The 24,191-nt window shown below is 42.2% G+C and overlaps 2 protein-coding genes across 2 annotated transcripts; both read right to left on the bottom strand.

Annotated features, from left to right (window-relative positions):
• Positions 1-2,157: 2,157 nt before the first annotated feature.
• Positions 2,158-11,772, bottom strand: bmi1a (bmi1 polycomb ring finger oncogene 1a). Its single transcript, XM_080514722.1, has 10 exons — positions 11,416-11,772; positions 7,738-7,876; positions 7,480-7,576; positions 6,718-6,773; positions 6,216-6,263; positions 5,991-6,099; positions 5,442-5,481; positions 5,147-5,245; positions 4,934-5,014; positions 2,158-3,772 (listed from the first exon to the last, which is right to left on the bottom strand). Exons 2-10 carry the CDS (start codon positions 7,847-7,849, stop codon positions 3,389-3,391), a joined length of 1,026 nt encoding a protein of 341 aa, XP_080370848.1. The 5' UTR covers positions 7,850-7,876; positions 11,416-11,772; the 3' UTR covers positions 2,158-3,388.
• Positions 11,773-12,857: 1,085 nt separating this feature from the next.
• commd3 (COMM domain containing 3) lies at positions 12,858-16,407 on the bottom strand. The gene is made up of 8 exons (XM_080515466.1): positions 16,144-16,407; positions 15,229-15,340; positions 14,473-14,536; positions 14,354-14,388; positions 13,880-13,940; positions 13,751-13,807; positions 13,589-13,642; positions 12,858-13,117 (listed from the first exon to the last, which is right to left on the bottom strand). Exons 1-8 carry the CDS (start codon positions 16,280-16,282, stop codon positions 13,058-13,060), a joined length of 582 nt encoding a protein of 193 aa, XP_080371592.1. The 5' UTR covers positions 16,283-16,407; the 3' UTR covers positions 12,858-13,057.
• Positions 16,408-24,191: the final 7,784 nt, after the last annotated feature.

The following is a 24,191-nucleotide window of genomic DNA, read 5'->3' as shown; positions in this document are numbered from 1 at the left end:
TAATATTGACCATCTTGTTGCGTCCCTGTTCACGGTCATTTCGGTTCATTGTTATTCACTGCTGTTGGTCGGGTTAAGATTTTTAACCTATTCACTTTCATTTGCACCCCACTGACCCAGCCTAAGAATATTTATGTAAATGAGAAGCAGAGCACGATGACGTCATTGAGAAACGTTATTATTTTACTTTCACTTTTCATTTACGCGATATCAAGCTCCTCGCAATGCTGAAACCCTTTCCTCTGTCACATTGGAGTTGTCTGATAATAAGCACCTATAAAGAGAATAAAACGTGTCGTTTTGACAGATTTTATATACTTGTGGGTTGTGTGACTCTACCTTTAATTGATTGTTTTTTCCACCGAAAGCAGAGACCCGTGACATTAAACTGGGTTTTAACAGCTTTACTTGATACTGATGGACATTTTGCTTCGACAATGCAGACACAGTTGATGAGCTCTTTTTTTTAATATAAGGTGAGACACAACATCAAATGATCCACACTTAGGGACCTTGACAAAAAAAAGAACCAATTCAACAATCTAATTTTACAATGAAGGGAGCGCTGAGTAATGTGATTGATCATGTGTTTGACCAATTTTACGAACTTGCATGAGAAATCTGGAAGCTGTAAGAGAAGTGAGCAAGAAACCCCCTCCCCAACCCATTTCCATCACTTTTCCAGAAAATGTTTCATTAAAAGCTTCACATGTATTAGAATAGTCTCTTAGTCAGTATGTTAACATTTAATTTGTGTTGGAAATTGGATGCAAACAACCCTCATAGTTACCTGTGATTGTGTTTTAACCCCCCCCCCCCCCCCTTTTTCCCCCCAATGGGGTTATGCTGGTGAATTATTCTAAAATCTGCCAAAAAAAAATCCCTCTACCCTGAGGTGTTTACTGAAGCAGGCCACGTTTACATCTTGGATTCACTTTACGACCTCGATGGTTGTATTTTCGCTGAGTTTGTTCATTTGTGCAGACAACACGTCAAAGCGTGTTTTCCCAGCATAGCGAGTAAAGTTACGTCATCAGTGGGTCACACAAAACACACCCCACACACACCTAAACCACACAACTGCTAGATTTTTGATTGAATCCTCATTTTGTCTGCATATATCTTTTATGTGAAAAGTATGATGCAATTTTTTCGTATTTGTTTTGTGATTCTGGCGACACGATGCTTTCTTCCGTTTTTTGAGTGAACAATTGGTCAAATACGCGTATTTGCGGTGGTTTGGACGCATAATCAGGTGGAAACTATTCGCTCTTGTTTCTGCATTATAAACAGTGCGCAAAGTCTGCCTAATAAATTCGGACTTGTAGTCGTACTGTAATGCCACCATTCGCATAACCATTATGATGGTCGTAATATTGAAAATCCAATCGGAAAAAAAAGATCTGATTGAACATATTTTATCAATCAAAAACACTCTATTCTTAATCGCATTCGTTTTTGTTTTTTTTTACGGTATGTTCATTTTGTCATCAAAACCACATTTGAAATACATTTCGGGCGGAAACGGAGAAGTAAATGTTTCTGATAAGACGACTGAGTGTAAAAAAAACCAAGTAATTTAAATTCAGACGAGCACAAAAAGCAGAACTCGAAGGTTTTGTTGTTTGTTTGTTTGTTTGTTTGTTTTGTCGCTATCAAAACACTATTAAAGTGTTTCATGGGAAAAGTATTGCAACTGTTTTCATAATTCAGATGCTTCGTTTTAGGTTTTTTTAAGCTCGATTTCTGAGCAGTCGCACGTCTAAAACCACAAACCGAGGCCTGTTCTACATTATTAAAATAAATTTTTTTTTTTAAATCTTAGAATATTGTCTTCTGGACAAATTGCGCTGAGGAGAAATCCTACAACAAATACCTTAGCAGCTGTGTTGAAATAGATTATCTTTAAAAAAATAAGATAAAAATCTGTCCCTGGTATTTTTAGAGACTTATTGAAGGTCTGATACATCGGGCTCACAAATCAAATAAATCAAATCCATAAAAAGAAAAAAAAACGCGTATTCTTGCATAAAAAATAGAATAGCTCCGTATTGTATTTTGAATTGATTGCTTGTATTTTTATACTATAAAGATAAAGATTTTAATCCAAGTTTGTAAAAAAAAACAACAAACAAACAAACAAACAAACCGACAAAGTAGTAGAGAGAAGATGGACTGATTACAATCAGATATCCCAAATAACACGATATATACAAACAGTAAATCATTTTGAAAAGAACAAAGAGAGCCCAAAGCAAAAATCCACAGAGGCTGACGGACTTCATCATATTATTAAAAAAAGAGGCAAATAAACGAATTATTAAATGAACAATGCATCCGTCTTAATAGATGCGTGAAGTTAATGTAATCAGGCTGGATCTCCTCCTCCTCCTCGCTCCTTTTCATTCATTCCTGCTGATTCAGACATCTGGCGCTCTGCGCCGTCTGCTCAGTTCAATCGCTCCTTTATTTCCTCCAGTTAATGCAAAACTACCAGACTGCCCAATGAACGAGAGGAGGGAGGGGGGGGGGGGGGGGCTCCTGTAAGTGTAAAATGTTTTATTTAGATGTTTTATACTGTGCAACAGTAACAATACAATAAGTTGTCCATACAATCGAGCGATACAAATACGGAAAACAGAGACATCAAAAAACATCTGTCGTTGAACATGAATCGAAGCTGAATGAGCCAATCAGTCCTTCCCAAAACGGAGAATAACATCATCGCTGATTAAATATGCACTTTTTTTTTGTTTCTATTTACACGCGGATTCTCTAAACCTGTGGAGGAAAACTTCCATCGCTACAAGGAACTTTGATTTTCCAGTAAAAAGGCAGATAAAGTTTTATTCTCCCCCCCATCGAGTCAACAAATCTATACAAACCTTTTCTTTTCTTTTCTTTTTTTAATGCTTGGAGGATTTAGTCCAAGATTTAAAGGCAAACCAGCCAAAGAAAACGTGATCATGAGCATGCATGTTTAAAAATAAAAAATAAAAAAAATATCCCAACACACAATCATGAACACGTTTCATTTGAGATAACAAAATATAAGCCTCAGTCACTTCTGTAAAATAAAGTTGTAGCTTCAAAAAAAAGGGAGAAATGTCCTTCTTACCAACGTCCTTTCTTTTTTCTTTTCTTTTTTTTCTTTTAGATAGAATCTCCTGGTTCCTTTATTTGAAATGTCTCTGGTTCCACTAAACTTACAAACGATGCCAATAACAAATGGAGAGAAAAGAGAGAACAGTTCTACACGATGGAACTACGTTGGCATGGATACAGGATCAGCTGAGCAGGGGGTCTGGCGTTGGCTGGTCCGGTCCGGCCCGGCCCGGTGGTCCGGTGGTTCCGGTGGCCCGGTCCGGAGCCCCCCACCCCACCCGCGTCATCCGGAGGAGGTGGCCGATCCGTTGAGCGCAACCTTCCGCGGCTTCCCGCTGACTGCGCCGCTGCCGCCGAACTGGGTGAACGGCCGGTTCGGATTCGGGGTCTGGACCGGGGTCGCGGCTGCGGGAGTCCCGTTGAAGGCGCTGGGCGCGTGCGGCGCGTGCGGCGGGTGCTGCGGGTGCGGGGACTGTGCGGGCGTCCCGGGGCTCGGCAGGGAAGAGGAGGTGGACGGGGCTCCGGTGGGACTCCCCGCCTTGTCGCTGTTGGAGTCGCTCTCCGGACCGGATCTGCCGGTGCTGTTCGGCCCGTCCTGCTGCGCGTGGCTCACCTTCATCTTCTTACAGTTGGGTCGGACCCGGTACTTCAGGGGCAGGGGGCCGTTCTGGGGGGTGAAGAGAGGAAATAAATCACTAAATCCACACCAGAACATACTTTTTCATGAATCACTTTGCAGGGAAACTTGAATAATTTTGCTAATCATTTTTTTTAAAGTGTAAAGGATGAATAAACACACAAATACACAAACAGCAGTCTCTGTTGTGAGTGAATATATAGGAAAATATCCTTCTTTAGAGACTTTGTATTAAGCATGCAGCACCACGTTCTCATCCAGGAGGGAATGAATACAAATAAATCTAAACTAGTGCATTTAAACATATAAAGGCAACAAATAAAAGCACTTTTATAAACTACACAATGTTGTCTTGCACATATTTTATACACATTTTTATTTTCTGTATAAAACGGGAGGATAAAGAAGAAAAGTGCTTCGAAACCTGCAACTGTCATTCTTTGGTAATGCAACTTTTTTATTTTCTTCATAACAATGGTGAATAGTCCTATTTCCAAACACTATTGTGAAGCTTTATTAATATATAATATATATATTACAAATGTGAATAAAGCAAAAACTACAAGTCTAATAAGCCCTACTTGAGGTTACTTTAAGTAAATAACACTTTGTATTGTAAGATTGTAGCACTTTAACTCGTAAGCAATCTTTCAGGACTAAAAGTCCTTTTAGATGTTCTTTAAGATGAACCAGCAATTAACCAGACAGTTTTCCCACTTCGCAAACAATTTCAATGTAAAACATTACATTTAATGGTGTATTTACACTTATTTAAAAAAGTTTTGAAGCATAGAAACAATGTCAAAATGAATTTACACAGATTTTAGTCAGAAAACATTGGTGTTCAGATGAAACGCAATGGACAATGATGGCTGATACAAATCATAGAAACTCAGATTTAACAGACAATGGTTAAAGCAATTCAATCAAATTAAAAGTTTAGTGTTTGATTGGTATGACAAGGAGAAACTAAATACATTTCAGGATCAGCATCAGAATTTTAGTCAACAAAACAAACAAAAAAGTATTTTTTTTGTACTAAAATATGAACTGCATTGTAGTAAATATCCCCTCCAGTTTATAAAGATAGATACGGTAGAATGAACACTTCCAACACTAAAGGTGTCACTGAAAAGCAAAACAAATTAGGAATTTGTGAATTCAAACAACACAAGTTTAAAATACACTTACCCTTCTCCAAGTGTAGATATAAGCTATATCCATTAATGTGTAGTAATCTTTCAAAGGTTCATCTTCATACATGACTTCAACCTGGAGGATTGGAAAAGGTCCGCTATAAATGTTTATTTAATTCAGATTTTTTTTTTCCACAAAAAAATACATTTGAGAGACCTCTCTGGAAACATTTGCCTACTTCATTATTTAATAATTAAAAAAACAAACCTGGTAGGTGTTGGGTATGTCCATTTTACTGCGCAGGAACTTCCTCAGATGCATGACGGTCATGGCTGCTGGACACTGCAGGTACCTCTTGTTCGCCACCTGCACGTTCAATAAGAAACAATCATATACAAGCATGTTTTAAAATATATGGGGAAGAAAAAAAAAAGAGGATACACATGAATTTATTAGTAAAAGTTTGTCAAAACATTTCACAACCATTAAAAAGAACCTGGTCAATCTGGAAAAAAATGTGATAAAAGAAAAGAAGAAAGTGCAGAAATCAGTGTGAAAATACCTGATCTTTTGACTGTTTGTCTTCCAAAATGCCTCCCAGTCTGTGCAGAATGAACACATGGGAAATTTTAGCAACTTTTACAGATGCATACTCAACACCCCCCCCCCCCCCCCATAAAAATCTCTTTTAAATCAAGCTTACATTTTTTTTTATGACAATATTTTAACAAACAAACTGTGTTAATCACATTATTTTTGTTTCGCTGAAAGAAAATTGCACTGCAACGTTTTAATCAAATTAACAAAAACACATATGTCCACAGTATGATGTATTTGTTATGAAATATGGGGAAAATAATCTAAACTTTCATCTGGATTAATGAAACATAAAGGTGCTGAATGTGAATGGACAGTGAGATCGGCTCCCCACACCTCATGACCTCAACATTTAAAACTGGATCTGACCCTATTTTGACAAATATCTGACCAAAGACAGTGAAGTTGTTCAATCTAAACTTGTCTTTTTGTTTTTTTAAATAAAAACCTTGTAAGGTTTTCATGTCACATAACGACACAGAGGGTCAGAAGGTTTTTTTTAAATAAAGCCCACCTGCTTTGATCAAAGAATTCAATGGAGAGGCTGATGATCTCATCATCTGTGATTATTCTCTTGTCCTCGTCTGCCACCTCACCACGGTCCTCGTTCGATCCGTTAGAGGCTACAGGGGACAGGAAATACAAAACCAGAAGCACTTTGAAACAAGGAATATAACAAGGCAGACAGTTTTCCTCTTTCAGGGCGACCAGTCACATCAGCAGATGCTTTCTGACTCACCGTCGACAGGATGCTCTGCATAAAAGTCTCTCCGCCGCTTCATTTCGTCTGAAAACATTCAGAAAGGCACGTAAATTACAAGTCCGCTCACTTTCGGTCATCAATGCATCGTTTTTTCTTTTACAACTGAAACAGCAAAAGTGTCAGAGCCAGAGGAGAGCTCTATTTTAGTGTGGGTCCATTCAGTGCAGGTAAAAATCACAACCATCCCAGCACAATGCACTCCCATAAAAAGATACTTTTTGAGGTACTTTTTTCAACTAACCAACTTACAGCTAAGGACATAATTATACCAACAACTCAGAACACATGCAGCTTTTTTAACAGAGCCAGTGAGGAAACCATCAGACAATACAGTGCAACTGCATCCAAACAATGTTTCCAGAGAGTAAATCTCCAACCATCACATGCTCGTCCTGTAACATGTCAGTACAGTGCGGCTGGGTCAGAGAAAAAACGCCATAGAAGTCTCAGAATCAAAGTAAACATGCAAACATCTTACTTTTGAAGAGGCCGGGGACCAACTTGTACACGATGTCCTGTAAAGTTTTGTCAGACCTGAAGAGAGAGGAGACTTTCAATCAGTGTGTTGAGATGGGAAACAAATCTCAAACTGGTAAATAACTGCTCGAAAAGCTATGCGGGGAGTGCGAGTAAAATGGGCTGTCCTCTAAAAAAATACATGGTGTGAAACAAGTTGTCATGTTTTATTGGTAAATAAAAGTGTGTTCGGGGATGTGAGACATCTCCAATTGGGGTCTTCAAGCATCTCAGTATTTTAAAGTGTGGCTGTTATGGATGTTCAACAAGAAAACAAAAATCAATCCTACAAAAGAATGAGAGTTTATACACAAAAATGTGTTCTTTATACACCAGAATTGTCCCTGTGTTATACCTAAATGTACTTGCTACACAAATATAAGTCATTTCAAGTGAACAAAGAAGCCACTGTGTGACAGAGAGGTGAGGCCAGTTTACTCTAATTGTACTTGTAGGTCAATCCAGTTTTCATTGAGTCACACAAAAAACTGATCAAACTGGACAGAAGTGATGACAGACATGAACAGTGGAGTAGGAGGTCAGAACTAAGAGTAAAAAAAAAGACTGAGAACAATATAATGATGAAAACAGGTAAATGATAAAGAATGACCTATAAAGGAGAACTATGAGTTCAACAGAAGAGAGCACAACATACAAACATAATGTGAAATTATATAAATAGAACATTTAAAAAAAATCAATTCAATGAGCTCAATACACTCACCGTATGTTGAGGAGTGGCTTGGTTTTGTGCACTTGTACATCACAGATGGGACAATATTTGCTGGTTTCCAGGTAGCGCACGATGCACATCTTGCAAACTGAAAAAACACATTTATTTATTTATTTTTTTACAAGTGAACATGAGGTCCCATCTTCAAGCACACTGTGAATAATCTGCGCATGTATCAGGGTGGACTTTGCAGCATTATGGCTTTAAAAAGTGACAATGAGCTCAAGACTGCGTGTCGCTTTTACGCACAGGAGTGAAGACATTCGATGATGGTGGTCGCGTCTATGAAGTATCCTCCGCACAGGACGCACATGAGGTGAGGATTGAGCTCGGTGATCTTTATCCTGGTGGTTCGATGCATGTTTGTAGGGGAGTGGAACGACAAAACCTGCGGACAGACGGAGGACAAGTCACAACAGTGCGTGCAATGGCGGGCGAGGAGGCGTCAGGCGGCCGCTGCGGGCACCGCTGAAGGAAGCACCAAGGACCATTTGGGGGGGGGGGGGGGGGGAGGAATTAAAAACGGGACCCTCTGTTTGTTTGAACTGTGTTAAAGCAACACCGTGCTTTATTCTGATTTTAAAAAGAATAAGCAAGAAGGCGAGGTGCTCCGCGCCTCGGTGGCAGATTGATGGACGGGAGCGCAGCAGTCACCTGACTGGGGGGGGGGGGGGGGGGTAATCATAAATCAATCACCTCCTGGTGGATCGATAGAGCTCCGCGCTCAGTTATACTTTGTAACATAGCAGCGCTGCGGGTCCGACATCCAACCGGAACCTCCATTGCAATGATTTCGATACTCAGCATTTGCGTAAAATTCCAATTTTTGTATAAATCAGAGAAAAAATCGAATGGCATGAAGAGAAAAAAAAATCTGTCCTACTTGATATTCGGATATAGAAATATTTAATAGAATAAATCATCTGAAATTCGGTAAAACGCCGATTTGGCAGGTCGTTGCCTCTTCATGACCTAATTTTGGTGAGAAATTATGTGCGCGGCGGGGTGAGGAAAAGAGGGTGTTGGGTGAGAGAGGATGGGGGGGGGGGGGTGTGAGGCTCCCACTCACTGCGTCAGGTGTGCCACACAGGCGCGCGGTTGGGTGGGGGTGGGGGGGTTGGGGGGGGACCTGAGCGTTTCTATGGCAACTCCCTTTGCTTTTTAGCCCACATGGCTGGTCGCCAGTGACCAGAACAAGGCAGGATGTCTGAACCAAAACAACAAGCACGGCGAGCTGCCGGTGTGCCGAGCGGGAAACAGGAGGGACCGAGCCGCTCCGTCCCTCTGTGCGCACACACACTCAAATACACACACACACACACACACACACACACACACAGAGCCGCTGGACTGCCAGGCTGCCGACAGCACGGCTGCCATTTTGTAGAGGGAAAAAAAAAAAAAAAAAAAGCTCATATCGGTTCAACGGGCTTTGGAAAAAAAGAGAAGGGGGCAAACACAAACCCAGATCCGACACATTCACGCGAGCTTTCCTCGGAGTACAGAGGAGAAATGCGCCTTATTCTCGCCGTTTTTAAAAAGGTTAAAAAAATTAGCCGAAGCTTTTTTTTTTTTGCGCCGTGTTTTTCATGGCGTATGCGCGATAACCAGCAGCAGCAGCAGCAGCAACATGGCCAGACGGCGGAGACTCTGTTGAAGTTGAAGGCGCACACACTGTATCACATTTTTTTATTTTTTTTATTCTGCGCCATTCTGCCCGAGCGAAAAATGCGGCGCGCGCTGCCTTTGTGAAACAAGCATGTGCTTTGCGTTTGTGGGCGTCCAAATTCAATTAGGTGAACCTGAACCACGAAAGCCCGAGAGAAGCAACTCCTCCGATGTTTTTTTTTTTTTTTTCTTCTTCTTCTTTTTAAACACGTGAAATTCGCAAATGCGCATATTTGGGGAAGTTGGCCATCAGCGCGACATATCGGTGGGGCTTTTACAACCTCTTGGCATGCATCTCTAAAGATATATACATATATAAACAATAGTTAAAGACGCATACAGCCTGGGTGCGAGGTGACCTCTTGGATGACAGCCAGCATGTCCAGCTCTGCTCCCACACTGTTACTTTATGGAACCATGGTCGGCACCATGCCCGAGTCCCGGCTGGTTTCAATGCTCCAACGGACCTCTCCTGGCCGCCTCTCAACCGACAAACTTTGGACAGACACTGAATCCAAAGGATGCCCCCACACATGGATAATGATGGATAATGTCCACGTATATGCAGGGGCTGGGGGAGCCTGTTGCGCCATTAATCGATTGGCTCGTGTTTGGACAACTGCTCTCCCTCTGTCCTGTGGGAGCAGTGTGCTCACTTCATAAGACAGGCCGGTCACTTCAGACGCCCAAAAGTCAACAAGGCTCCGAAGATTTCAATAAATTGCTGCTGCACCAACTAACAACCTGCTGTCAAATCACATCTGTTCAGGATCTCTGTCATGGGTACAGGGAGCCGCTTGTTTTTGATATACAACAGCGTAATTATGGAGTTGTTGACAGAACACACACACACACACACACACACACACACACACACACACACACACACACACTTTACTTTTTATTTTCTCCACGTTGCATCATCGTATCGCTATAGTGTTTTTTTTGCACTGCTCCAAACTTGTGTTCACCTTTCTTAATCCCAAACTGCCACAGTCCCTCCTCACCTTGCACGCCGCTCAGCACCAGCATAGAAAAACTATTAAAACCAGCAACGGCGGGGGGGAAAAAAAGCAAGCCTTTCCATTTTACGTCTTAGAAAAATCGTACATTAAATAACTGGAGAGAACGTGGCCACGCAGCCCGCAACAGTCGACACACTGGAGTCACATTTATTCAGCGTGGAAGGTTTTGAGCCACCCAGCCTGATGGGCGACATTATCAGGTCTATTCACAGAGCTGCGAGCCTGTCAACCTCCAAACCCGAGCGGGGGAAAATACATTAATTTGAGCCCATTAGCCACACACAGGGTCCCCGCCAGGATCCATGGGTAAAATGATCATTTCCCCCACCTCATGAGGCTGATGTTAGTCCAGAGCCGCCTGATCCAACGCCACACCGTGTTACTGGATGGAAACTACTGTAATATTAACTGCTTTTAAACGGAAACAAACAAGCAGTCGATGCTGGCACCGCCTGTGTGATTTTAGGGGAAATTACAGATGCTTTGGCTGCTTGGTAGACAGCCACCTCTTTGTATCCCGACAGACGCGTCGCCAACCCTTTAAAAAAAAATAAAAAAATAAAAATAAAACTCAACTTTCCTTCTTGTGCAAGATAATCACACATCAAACCACAATGTTGGTTAAACAATGATCCAGTGTTTACCAAGTCGCCGTCATGAAACATTTATGTGCAATTGCAAGGGCTCTTCTCCCTGTCACGTCCATGGGAGCAACCCAAGTTAAGTTAATAAATCCAACAAAGAGACACATTCCCCAAAATCCATCATAAAACCCAATGCGCAACTCCCCAAACAACCAAACTCTATAAAATCAAGAGGTTTGGTGGGAATGCGAGCACACAGGGGTCGTTTGGAGTTTATGCTGCCGTGAATGTCTCAGTCAGCCAAGCTTGGTTCACCTCAGATCCTCCACTTGACATAAATCTAATTCGCTCCACGCGAACAGTAACCGCGATCAGCTCGTACAGACGGATACCTGAACACTGGACCACGCAACCGTGACGGATCGGGACCCCTGGGAGGTGTTTAAAGCCGAAAGGTGAACATGTTTTGCAGAGAAAGTGGTGCGCAGACACACACACGGGGCTCCACGTCGCTGATCGCTGCAGCCACCGCTGAAAGCTCCACATCCACCGCTGGATCGTTGCGTGGAGAAAAAAACCCAACACAAAAGCCCGAACGCGATGGCTCGCCGATCGCGTCCGTTAGAGAGACGATGCGGGCGAAGGCTTACCAGGAGGCTCGGCTGGGAATCGAAGGCTCTCGAGCGGAATAGACAATGAAAGTTGGGAGGCGATCAGCAGAAAATGAATAGGAGCCGAGCCGCCATCTTGAAGTAGGCTGCAGACGCTGTCAGTGGCGGAGAGCGCACGGCGGACCGGAGCGCATTTCAGATGTGCGAATAAAACTCCTCGTTTCCTCGCCGCCTGCGCGCTTTCCGAGGATCCCACCCGCGGCTCCGAGGCACCACGTTGTTCCGGCGTCGGCTCCGGACGGTTTCCCACTCCAGCGCCGGTAACTTTGCCTCCAAAATATCCGCTTTGCCCCCAGTAAAACGCAGCAGTGTGTGTGCTCTGTGGAAACTGACACCGTCCCCAAAATGGCTTGTAGTTCGACCGCCCCGCTGGGGTCACGTGGTCCCTTGCTTAAGGGAGCCTTGGAATTACTGTCGGTGTACGCAGTTTGCTCGTAAACCACCATGGAAGATGCAAAAAAAAAAAAAAAACCTCCAAAAAAAAAAACTCCAACGAAGATGCGTAAAGCTTTTTGGAGAACTGAAGCTTTCAGCTCTTTGTGCTTTTAACTCGGTCTGCAATGACACCAAGCAGCTGCTTATAAAGCCAGACACCGGAGGCTATTCTGGTCTTTCTCATGCGTGACGCATGAATTAAAATAACACACAATCCACATGCGTGCGGTTCGAGACTGTTTTCAACACGACGAGGCATAAGGGGGGAGTAACGTGGATTACATGTTTGAACAAATGACGCAGTGATTAGAAAGTAGGCTGCTCGCCGCGTGCCCGCCCCCGTCTCTCTGATGTTAAAAATAACACAGGATCTCACACGCGTTTCGTGTCGTTAAGACCGTCAAAAGTCTCGATTCCCCCGCTCACTAAAACATGAAGTCCATTGGGGGGGGGGGGGGGGGGGGGGGGCACCGGGCAGCTGCCTTATTAATCTCTGTTGATCGTCTCTTTTTAAGACCCGCGCACTTGGTTAAAATACGTCAGTGACAAATGGCTCTGGTGTCAAACCTTTGTCACAGGCTGTCCTGACATCTGCAAAAAAAAAAGAAAGGAAAAAAATGCGCCACAACTTCCACTTGATGAATTGGAGTCTTTATTTGTGCACCAGCTCGGCTGAAAACGAAGGCACCTCGGATGTTTATGGAATCTGATCCGAGCAGCTTTGAACCTTCATCTGAGGTGGATGCCTAAAAAATGTTTAAAGTCGTCACCGTGTGGAGCGCAGAGCATCTAAACAACCCTCATTTAAAATAGATTCAAGCTTCACTGAGCCTCCTGGAAGAAAATGCAATGGAAATAAACACAGCGCTGTCATGCAACTATGGCAAAAATCCCATTCAGACGTCGATGTGTTTACAAAACACAGAACAGCCGTTTTTCTTTCCATAAACCCAACAAAAATACTCAATATGACACATGCGACAAAGTTTATTCAAACACGTTTTTTCTTTAATCAAAGAACAACACAGGATTTATTTTGTTAAAAAAAATAACTAAGAAAAAATAAGTGAAAAAGGCAATTCTCAAATGTTCTTGTCAATCAGGGACAGAAAAAGAGAGGCAAGTGAACAGAAGCTGGAAACGGGTGAAGTCCGACGCTTTGTGCTCAAGAAACTGGACACCGGCATCACATCTGACTGGCTTTCTCTACACTCTTGGCAGCGTCTTTCAACTTCCCCACGAGATCCTGGAAACAAGCAAACATGGTTATTTTCTGTGGGAGTCAAACGGAAAGACAAAGTGAGAGAACATGAAAGGTCCACTTACAAAATTATGATTAAAAAAATACTCCATGTTCAGAATATTGATTTATTGTGAACAAGCAGACCGTGAACAAAGCTATTTGGATATATATTTTGCCGCGTGAAACTTATATTTCCATATACGGGTCACGTTGTTGACTAAATAAACACTGACACAGAGTAAACTATCTTGCTTTACATCGCACTGACGCGCCATGACGCACAAAAACCTAAATATGTGCTCAGCGCCAAAGGTGCAGTTGCAGCTTCGTTATAGCAAAAGTTTGTGCAGCAGATCTTCAGACAGATGTGATGATTAAATCGGGATTTAACAAGTGCACTCTGTGTGGAAATATGCTCTGGATACAGTTTGATGTGTTTTTCTTCAAGAGCTCGACGCTTCCAGATTATTTTACCTGGAGCTGCTCCATCGTGCAGGTGAAGTCCACATCTTCTGAACAACCATCCTTCTAGAAAGACACAAAAACAAAAACATCTGTGTTCAAAACGACTGAAAAAAACAACACACACACACATCCATAAAGCTCCAAACAGTGTGCAGGGGAGCTGGAGATTACCTCGGTTTTTAATGATAACATGTAGAATGGCTCGTTGACTTTATCCAGCTGTCCGTTCTGTTGGAGAAACCACATTTTTAGATGCACGCAAGAGATCGTGCAGCACAGTCCTCGTCTCTGGCGACTCACCTTCATGTGGTATTCGAGGCGCCACGAAATGTCATTAATTTGAGGTGGACGCCTCCCGATGCTGCAAGAGTGAGAAAAGACATGAGCGCCTCCTGCAAAGCTGATTAAGAGCAAAGTCCGGGGAACGGTTGCTGTGACTTTAAATTGGTGTTTTATAGTTGTGATTAAAAGGATTCCAGTTGTACAAGACTGAGCAGGTTTTTTGTTTTTTTTGAAAGACTTTGCAGATATTGTTGCTCTGGCGCTCACAGTGTTCGTTAATGACGCGCCATAAAGCATTTGCACTGCCATTAATCACCCTGGAAAAGAAAGGATCCTCCCCGTTCATTACTTGGCATAACTCCTCACTCATCATTCCAGTTTGGTAGATACCAAATGTCTAATATCCTCAGCAAAAAAAAGAAGTGAAGTGAATAGAACAAAATCAGAAAACTTCACTATGACATCCAGAGTTCTGCCCCCCGTCAGACTCACCTCGCTAATGCATGTTCCAATTCTTTCTTATGTTTCTGCAAAACAAAAGTACTTTGGTGGTTAAAAGTCTTCAAGTAGCAGACATGTTCAGAATAAGTGCAACACAGTTGGAAATGTACCTGATAACCACTGTAGAACATTTCTATTCTGTCTGCAGTGAAGGTGAGCTCTTCAAGGCTGGAGCTGAAAGAAAAATATGACTTCATTAGCTTGAACTTATAAAGCAGACAAAGTTTAGTTTGTAAACAATATTTTTTTTTTAACCCTGATTAAATAACTTTTCAGAGAGGAAAATATCCTTCAGGCCTTAGTTACTGAAAGTGTTTACTGTGTGCACGTGGACATAAGGTGTTGAAAAGCAACTTTCAGATTGTGGACATCAAACTAAAACGTGGTGTGCTTAAAAAAAAAATCTGTAATAAAACCTTAAGGATTCAGTTATGTTTTATGAGACAGAGAAGCCTACAGTATAACAAGTATTTGAAGGAACTTCATCAATAAGACTTAACAAAAAACTCCCAACAATCAGAATAACACAATAGACAAGGAAAGGGAGATAAAACTGTTAAATATTACAGAGGATTTGGAAAAAACACGGACCAGAACTACAGACGGAGTCAAAATGCAACCTGGATATTTGCTGTTTCTAACTTTGCCCGATTGTTTTACTCTAATGGAACCAAACCACATAAATATTCTTCCAACGCAAACAGAACATACAATCTAATCAAGTAGCATTTAAATCGGTAACTTGTATGAAAAACAACGCCTCACCGTTCCATATTAGTGTCACCCTGTTTTCATTCCGAAATATCTCCAAATCTACGATTTGGAATTTATGTCAGTGTCTACGTGATAAGATCAGTTGTTTTCACCTTATCGTTGACTTGTCGGCGTTTTGTTTGACCGCTTCGAGGATGAACGTGGTCGCTGCAGTGTGGATCTGCTTCAGCAGGATCTGGTCGATCTGCTTCAGCTCGGGTTGATCTGAAAGCACACGAGACACGGTGTGAAGAGGAGGGCGACGCCACCCCGCCGTTCTCGAGCATTCCTTCTCCGCCGAACAGACGTGCTCGGTTGGTGAAGGTAAACAAACGATCGCGGTTTCGCGATCCATACCCGGGCTCTCTGGATTTGACGCGCAGAATGGAAATCAATGACGATTTGCATGTGAATGGGCCCCTCAGCTGCATCAGCCGGGGGTCCTTTGTTTGTGTGTCTGCTGAACACTTCACTTTTCCACATAATTCGGCCAATAAAATGAGCCGGAATGCCGCAGAAGTTGGACAACACATGGTGCGTGGAAACAAACCCAAGTAGATGTAGGAATGAAGTCATTTTTGGATTGTTTATGTTCAGCAACTCGGCCGACAGCGACAAGACGCGGCGCGTCACTGGAGGATGGGGTGGAATAGATTGTGGATTATGGAGTTAGACAGTCTTCCTGGTGCGTTGGGGAGACTTGGCGTCGTTTTTTAAATGACAAAAGGCATCCAGGGTGACCGTGCGGCTGTGTGAATGCAAAGCAGGCGGCGGAAGAAGAAGCAGACGAAGGTCGCGGTGACGCAGCGCGCGTGCACGGCGCCTCCACCGCCTCACCCCATTAAGCACAGTTATGCATAAAAACACGGTGGATGCGGGTTGGAGCCGATCGCAGCCCGAGAGCGGCGCCGCGGAGACATCGCGGAACGTCGACGCGGCTCCGCGGCACGTCCTCAAGCCGAGGGAAACCGGAAGCTGCAAGCGGGGGACAAAAGCGGCGCGCGGCGGGGAGACGCGACGTGTCTCACCGAGGACTGCGGGGTCGCCGCGCGAGGAGAGGAGGCTCCGGAAACACGCCTCGACCAGCACCTGGAAGCGGGCTGGATCGAAAGCGGACGAGTCCGCCAGGGACTGCAGCCCTCTCTGCACAGACTGAGACAACTCCATTTTGCAAAGAGGAGACACGAGACCACGTGACGGATCAGCTGACGCGCGCGCCGAGAGCCGCAGAGGGCTGAGCGAAGAGAGCCGATTTCACAGAGCGAGATTAAACAAACTCGATCTCATCACTCTCCGCGCATTCACGCGACATTAACATTTCTTTGTCTTGTAGTCTGTCCTCTCTCGCTCTCCTCTGTGCCTCCCTGCAGGATCTCTGGTGAGTGCTGCCGCCTCCGAGTCAGTTTAGAACTTGTTTGTTTCTGCCCTTCTAATAACATTTTCCTTGTGCTTGTCCCTAAACCCAGGCAGAAATCCGCCACCTCGAACTGGATCTGCAGATGAGTCTTCCCATCGCTGTCACCTCTGGAGTTTTCCCTCAGTGCGAGAGGCTTCAGAAGGCTGAGATGTAGCAATTGGTGCAACATAAATAAAGACATTTGAATTGATTAGATGCGACTAAATATGTATGCCGAAAGAACAGCCATGGTTTAAACTGGTGGTTTATTGTTGTCTCTGTGCGTAAGACCACCCTCAACCTTTGAAACGAATTGTAATAAGACATTTTTTGGAGGAGAAAATGTCAAGTTGTTGTTGTTTTATGCCATTATGCGACGTGCAAATGAATGAATACCTGCTCTGACCTGAGTGTGTAGAATATAGCCCCAAATGGTATGACATCAATAGAGAGAATGACAGAATCCACGTATTCTGATCATACTTTCAATTGCAAAAGCTCGTGACATCACAATGAGCAGGTATTTGGGATAAAAGTATCACTTATGTTTAAAGCCATCAAATGTACAAGACACCAAACCTAAATATTCTCTATCTGTGGTATAAAGAAGAGCAGGGGGTGTTATGGAAGTGATAATGTGGGTTTATCTCAGTGAGGTCTGAGGTTGCAGGAAGACAAAAGGATTCAACAACTTGTTTCTATAAAACATTTTTGTCCACATTGATGTCTGTTACAGCCTCATTATAGAGTGCCTTCAAAAATGAATGCTGTTTTGGGAGCAAAGAGGAGTCATCACACACATCAACTTTACCTTTTTCTTTCTATTGGAAAACAATGAGCTAAAAATATGTATATTTTTTTTAAGTATTTCTATTTTACTCAACTTTGTAAATAAGAAAAAAAAATGCTCTGAATCTTTCTTAAATTAATTTATCCACAGCTTTGTCTACAGCATGATAGTAAAGACAGTGAAATTATTATTTTTTTTAATTCCTTCCAAATGAACCAGGAAAACGAGAAGTAAAGAAACGGACCTTTAATGGACACAAATGACCCTCGTGTGTTTGTTTAGTGGTCTTGAAAATGAGAAAGGTTCAACAGCTGTTAAAGTCTTAAGTCTTGATTAAGATCATGGATGTTTCTAATGATTCAGACCTTCAGTTTATACACTGTGTGGATTAGTGAAACTGCATTGATGAGATGTTCTCTTTCAGATCAGGAGACATTTCACGCGTTATTAAAGTTATTAGACATATTTCTTAAATCCACATTTAAATAAGGACAACAGGGTGCAGGAGTAAAAGATTAAAAAAAATGTTGAAGACATCTGTGCAAAAGTGCAACATTTAAAGATGTGTAAATGCAGCTCTTTACATTTAAATCCACAAAGGATTTAAAGGATGCATTCATCGAGTTGAGGACAGCTTCAATCCTTACGTCTTTATCCCCACAGTTCTGTGGTGATAAAACTGAAATCTTCTGTTAAATCCCACAAGAGTGTCATTTGAAACCTCATATAGGAGTAGGAAGATCTGATAAGACGAGGAATGTACAAAAATAAATGTGCAGTCTTTACACCTTCACCACCACTGCACATGCATGATTTTGTGAATTAAAAATGAGACCAGCTTTTCACACCTCAGAGCTATTTATCCTGTCAAGAGGATGCAGGATGCACAAAGCCACCCTATGTGTTTTAAACTGAGTGAAGTGTTGGATATTACGTTTATTTAAATATTAAAACTGACTTAAAAATCTTAAGGCTGACAGTCTCTTGAGAGTTTTTAATCCGGTTGACTGCAGTTCTCGTCAAGCTTATTATGTCTTCAGTGTCTGTCCGCTGTCTTTCTGTGAGGAACTTCCCTGTCTCGTGACAGTCATGAGTTGAATAGGGAGAAAAAAAAGGACAATTTTATATCCTCCATTATCCCATTGACTTGTGTAAAAATCGGTGCGTAATTTGTGTAATTTCCCTCGGTCTTTGGAACCAATAACGATCATTAAACGCAATATAAGTGCTGTGACGTCAGCTGTGCGAGAAGCTTGAGTGACATGTGTCTCAGATACACAAACTCTCCCTCATAATCCGCCACGGGCAAATATTTCTCACTTCTTCCTTTGCAGGTTGATGTTAATTTTTAATTCCGTGGCCACCCGGATTTTTTTTTAAAATTTTTTAAATCGCAATTCGTCAGCATCTAACGGGTTAGCCTGCCTGGCACAAAACATATTTCTGTTGCTAAAACGTTTCCTGACGCCGCTATTATGAAAATGCAATATCTGCGTGTGAGAAGACGCTGCGCCTGTCGTTCATTCTCCAGGAATGAGCGGCCACACACGCTGCAGCTATCACACTGACCTCTGACTCTGCGCTTTGTCCAAAGTCCATTTTGGCTCCGGATCAGGTTGTGAAATAGATTATCTCTCAGAAACTCCTCCATTTCGTGTGTAAGCTTTATTCCTGTGAGGTAGGTCCTCCTAATAAGACATCTTTATACTTTTTCTTTTTCTATATGCAAATTCACGTCACGCACAAAAATGAACAGGAAATGTTTTCACGAATCAACTGCTGCGTTCAGAGACTTTATGATTACTGCGTGAAGACGACACACTGTGAAAATCCAACTTGCTGATTGAGGTTTGACCATAATAAATAAAGCTTTCTTTATCGTGTGGGGTTTTTATTTTCTCTCTCCTCAACCTAATATGTTTAACAGCATTTTATCATCTTCTAAACAACAACCCATATGCACGCAAAATAATAATAATAATAATAATACTATAAAACCACACGGATCTGCTGCTTCTGGATCACACTTGACATTCTTTCTTCTCGCTTATTTAAAGTTTATTATGACCTTAGTAATGCAAACATGCGAAGAGTGTGTATTGATGAAGGATGCGTGCATTTGTCCAAACATGCAAACCATGGAAAAGTGTCAACAGGTGTGACACTGAAGTCAAAACATAGATGACGAACCTTTAACCTTCGAGCTGATGAGTCGTGGGAAATGAACGCTTCATGGATGAACCAAGACAAGACGATTCACTTGAAACTTTGCAGAAGGAGGTTCTGACTGAAGGTCCACGCAGTCTCGTTATTTTGTTGAGTTCGTTATTATTTTTTTCTTTTGCCTTAAGAGAACAAAAGTTTGAAAACGTCCAACATGAAGGGGAAACGTGGTTTAAAAAAAAAAAGACCACAGTGAAGAATGGAAACAGCTGCAATCGATGTTTTAGGTGTATCAAGCTTCTGCGATGTTACTGTGGTTTTTTGTTTTTTTTGTAAGCTGTGGTGACTCAGAAATTGTAAAACCAGCTACAATTAATATTATTATTTTTTAGATAAGAGGTGCTTCGTTACAGTGTGTGAACTTAGTCGTATACCACGTGCAAAGGGTGCAAAAAGCTCAAACCTGCAAAGCACGATGTCAGCTTGCAGCATTTATCCGAAGACGGTAATTCAAAGTTATTGTAGTTTATGAGATACTTTACACACCCAGTGTCTGTTTCTCTCCATGCGACGAGAAGCCTGTTCCTCCTCAGTAATTATCCATTTAATGAAGTCTGCACGTGATCAGGGACTCCTGCGTGCAGGTATGTCCATCACTCACAGTTGACAATCGAGAGCTGAACAGTAAACATGCAAAACAAGTAAAACTTTCATTTGGATAAAGTTAAGAGTAGTAAAAACAAACAGCTGATTTCACAAACGCCAACATGGTCCATACGAGGCCAGTCGCTGTTTTAAGGGTATCCATTGAAACACAGAAATGTAAAAAAAAAAAAAAAAAAAAAAAAAGAAGAAGAAGAAGAAGAAAAAAAATCTCATTTGTTTTACTTTTCTGACTTATCAAAGTGAGTAAAACATAGTATATACATAATTTGCATAGATGTAGTTGAGAACTTGAAGATATATCCGAATGAGATCAAATCCTCACTGGATTTCTGTGAAACATGAAATCTTGTGACCTTTCAAAACCACAGGTCATCAATCAAGGTGCATCAGGAATGAGATGAGTCGAGCAGCAAAGCAAAACAACACTTTGTGTAATGTATAAGTTAGTGTATGGTCATAACTGAATTCCACCCAAGCAGAGTTCATGCTTTGTTTGGAGGAAAAGTAGGAGTGATTCCAAAATATGGTTATTTAAAGCTCAAGGATTCAACAGGTGAAACGCAAACAGTGAATCATTTACACGTTAATGTAAATACAGTAAAAAATGTATAATCCGTGGCTTGGTGAAATGATGGGTTTACCCCCACCGATTCATGACTAATCAGTCTAAGTTTAATCGCTTTACTCCTCCATTGAAATCAAATGAAATTTTATAATTCTGCAAGATATTTTCTCCCCCACTAAAATGACATTGTCTTCAGTATTGAACAATCTTTGGGAATCTAGTCTCATATAAGTGTAGCTGCATCAGGAAAGTTAAAGAAATAAATAATTATTAGTACATTGGAAAATGCAAGAAAGCTGCAGTCAGGTCTTAGGGTTTGTAGAAATCCTCTGCATACGCCATGTTTTATATAATTACTTATACACCTTGAAGAAAGTGTGACAAGAAACGTGGGTTTTGAGTATTTGCCAGAGCATTCATTCATTCATTCATCCATTCCTTCATTGGATGTTATTTGAATTGCATTCAATATATAATATCTCCGGAAACGGATGAATGCAATGTGGCAGAAATATTGACCATCCTCCACATGTTTTGCTGCGTTTTATTTGTGATGTTTATTCTCCAAACAGCCTGGTCTTTACTTTAATTAAAACGTCATTATACAGGGAAGAGCATGAAACCACAACTCACCAGTAACTGACTCAGGGTCAGGACCTTAATGTAAAATTTAAAAAAAACATAAACGTCTGGGTATTATTATAAAGCCACAAACTAATTCCAAACACCGATTACATGGCGGGACTATGGCTCCGAAATAAAACTTCCTTCTTGCTTTTCTTTTTTGTCAACCATTGAGTCTGTCATTGTGAAGACAATCTTTGAACATCTTTTTTTTTTTTTTTTAACCTCACGTCTGAAGCACGGGAACCAATCAGCGCGTCCCTGCGCTTCAAACCAGGATTAAATTGTTAAGCAAACTAATAGCGCGCAAGTCAGAGCCATATTTGTATCGGAGGCTATTTGAAGGTAATTTCTGAGGCAGCTGGGTCGGAGGTGTAAATTGCTTGCAGGGACAACATGCGATCTTGAAGCGGAGCGTCTGAGCGCGTGCACGTGCACTCACGCGTGTGCACGCGACACAGAGATTTTGTGCAGGGTGACTCTGCCCCCTGTTGGAAAAAGGAACCCCCCCCCTCCGTCTCAGTCTGTTGCATTAAATAACGCCACCAATCACATGAGCGTGATATTGACGAGGGGAGAGAGAGAAAAAAAACAACAACACACAAATGTGGTCTTATCAGCAGGGTGAGTTAAATATGCAAAAATATGATTGATTAAATCCATTTCTGAAAAGAAAAGATGCCCTGCAGAAAAAGAAAAAAGAAAAGCAAAGCCATATAGAATCTGTAATTAACGGCCCCTTGTTAAGCAGCTCATTAACTGGGTTATATATGCAGCTAATTCAATTATTGTCCCGCAGAGCTTATAGCCTCCCTCTTTATTGGATCGTTCTCATGTCAGATGTGGCGGAGAAAAGAAAGAATAGAAAGTCTCCGTGCACGGCTTTCGATGATAAAAATGATCATCTTCGGGAGGACGGAATCCCCACCACCACAACAACATCCACACAGTCCCCAGAGGTCAGCACGGGGTCAGTGTCTTGCTCAAGGACACTTCAGCCGACGCGTGGGCGTGTGCAGGGCGCAAACCTGCAGCACATGCACATGCGGCAGTGGTGTAACACGAAGGCGGGTCCTATGGATGACGGGCTTGTGTTATTTAACGCTCGGAAATGGGAATTTCTGCGACTTGGGGAAAAAAAAAAAAAAAAAAAACACGCCCGCACGGTCACGCGCGGCTGAGTGGCCGCTGGGGGGCAGTGGTGTGGTTTCGCTCTCTGTAGCGTGGGGAGCCTACAGAGGGAATCACTGAAGGGGAACAAAGAAAGGAGGGTGAGAGAGAAGGGGGAAGGGTGTGTGTGTGTGTGTGTGTGTGTGTGTGTGTGTGTGTGTGTGTGTGTGTGTGTGTGTGTGTGTGTGTGTGTGTGTGTGTGTGTGTGTGTGTGTGTGTGTGTGTGTGTGTGTGTGTGTGTGTGGGTGGGTGGGTGGGGGGGTTATTTCCATAAATGGAAATTTGAAAAGCTCACGTTCACTATCTCCAGCAGCATCACCCACATCACCCACCACTTGGCTGCAACCAGGACCCCCAGAAAGTGACGGACGGGACATAGACACGGAGCTCCCTGCCCATCCAGCTCGTGCACGATGGAGGCAGAAGACGCAGGACGTGCAGGAACCTGGACTGCCTCTCTGGAGCCGATCTAAAAGCTCCCCGGCTTCATTGTGATTGCAATTATAATTCCGTTAAAGCCGGCTGTCACAGAAACAACACGGCAGAGCAACTGTGGAGAGCAGGGATATTAAATGCAAATATCATGTGACGTGGTATTCAATAACAGGGCTCAGTGTCTTTAACCTTTTGTGTGCAGCCGCATATTAAAACCAATGAAAATATACCGTTTGGTAATTTGGGGCTCATCCACAAATATAAATTATTATTATTATTATTATTATTATTATTATTATTATTATTATTATTATTATTATTATTATTATTATTATTATAGCAGCTGTTGTTCTTTGAATACGACGTTATTATATCTTTATGTTTATTTCTTCTTCTTGTTTTTGTTTTTTTTATATATATATACACGCCCACTATCACAATGACAATTTAATAAAAATTCTGTGAAAAAAAACCAAGCTTGTAAATTAGATTTAAGACGCGAAAGAGAGATCCGGCAGTGGCGGCTGTTCCTCCTGCCTCCTGCCGGTGAATAGCAGCCTCCTGCCGGCTGTTCCTCCTGCCGCCTGCCGGTGAAAAGCAGCCTCCTGCCGGCCGTCGCTACTTCTGCTGCCCGCTCTCAGAAGCTCGTTTTCCGGCTCCGAACACACCGCTCCAAAGAGCCACACAAACCGAGCAAATGCGTCAACACGCAGTTTCTATATTTCTCAGTGAATTTACGATTTTATACAGTCATTGAAATGTGGAAGTTTTCTTGTCTTTATGATTAATTTCTGGCTGCACACGCGCCACCCCCCCCCCCTCTCCCTCGCGCTGACTGAAGAGCTGCAGTCGCTCCACTTTATGGCGAATTCCAAGCTCATTATACAATATTTTACAAACTCACAAACACGCTGAAAGAACCAGCCTTACATTTAAATATGTTTGGCCACACAACACAAGTTTGAAACTTTATTTATCAGTTTCAAAACACTGTTGTTGCTTTGATTCCTTTACTTTTTTGTTTCTTTTTGCATATGAAATGCCCCTAGTTGCAACTCAACTGTGTGCCACTAGTATGAGATAATGTGTTCTGTTTGTTTGTTTGTTTGTTTTGTTAAAAAACATTTTTTTTGGGGGGGGGTCCTGCTGGTCCTGCTATAGGGGCTCATCTTTAGCAAGTCCACATGATAAATCCTCAATCAGACGCGAGAGGGTCTGGATCAAAGTGAGTTAAGTGAGTAATTGAACTTTGTGGTTAGAGAGGTTA

Source organism: Blennius ocellaris (genome assembly GCF_963422515.1).
Source record: "Blennius ocellaris genome assembly, chromosome: 19".
NCBI lineage: Eukaryota > Metazoa > Chordata > Actinopteri > Blenniiformes > Blenniidae > Blennius > Blennius ocellaris.
The sequence above is the reverse complement of the archived record's forward strand: the minus strand, read 5'-3'. Positions and strand labels throughout refer to the sequence as shown.

Bases quoted from the DNA above. Each gene is read 5' to 3' on its own strand.
- bmi1a (XM_080514722.1), bottom strand. From the start codon at position 7,849: ATGCATCGAACCACCAGGATAAAGATCACCGAGCTCAATCCTCACCTC. The intron at 6,774-7,479 runs GTGAGTGTATTG...CTCTCTCTTCAG, and splicing joins AAGCCACTCCTCAACATACG to GTCTGACAAAACTTTACAGG. The intron at 6,100-6,215 runs GTGAGTCAGAAA...TGTCCCCTGTAG, and splicing joins TGCAGAGCATCCTGTCGACG to CCTCTAACGGATCGAACGAG.
- commd3 (XM_080515466.1), bottom strand. From the start codon at position 16,282: ATGGAGTTGTCTCAGTCTGTGCAGAGAGGGCTGCAGTCCCTGGCGGAC. The intron at 15,341-16,143 runs GTGAGACACGTC...GTGTGCTTTCAG, and splicing joins CGGCGACCCCGCAGTCCTCG to ATCAACCCGAGCTGAAGCAG. The intron at 14,389-14,472 runs GTACATTTCCAA...TTTGTTTTGCAG, and splicing joins TGTTCTACAGTGGTTATCAG to AAACATAAGAAAGAATTGGA.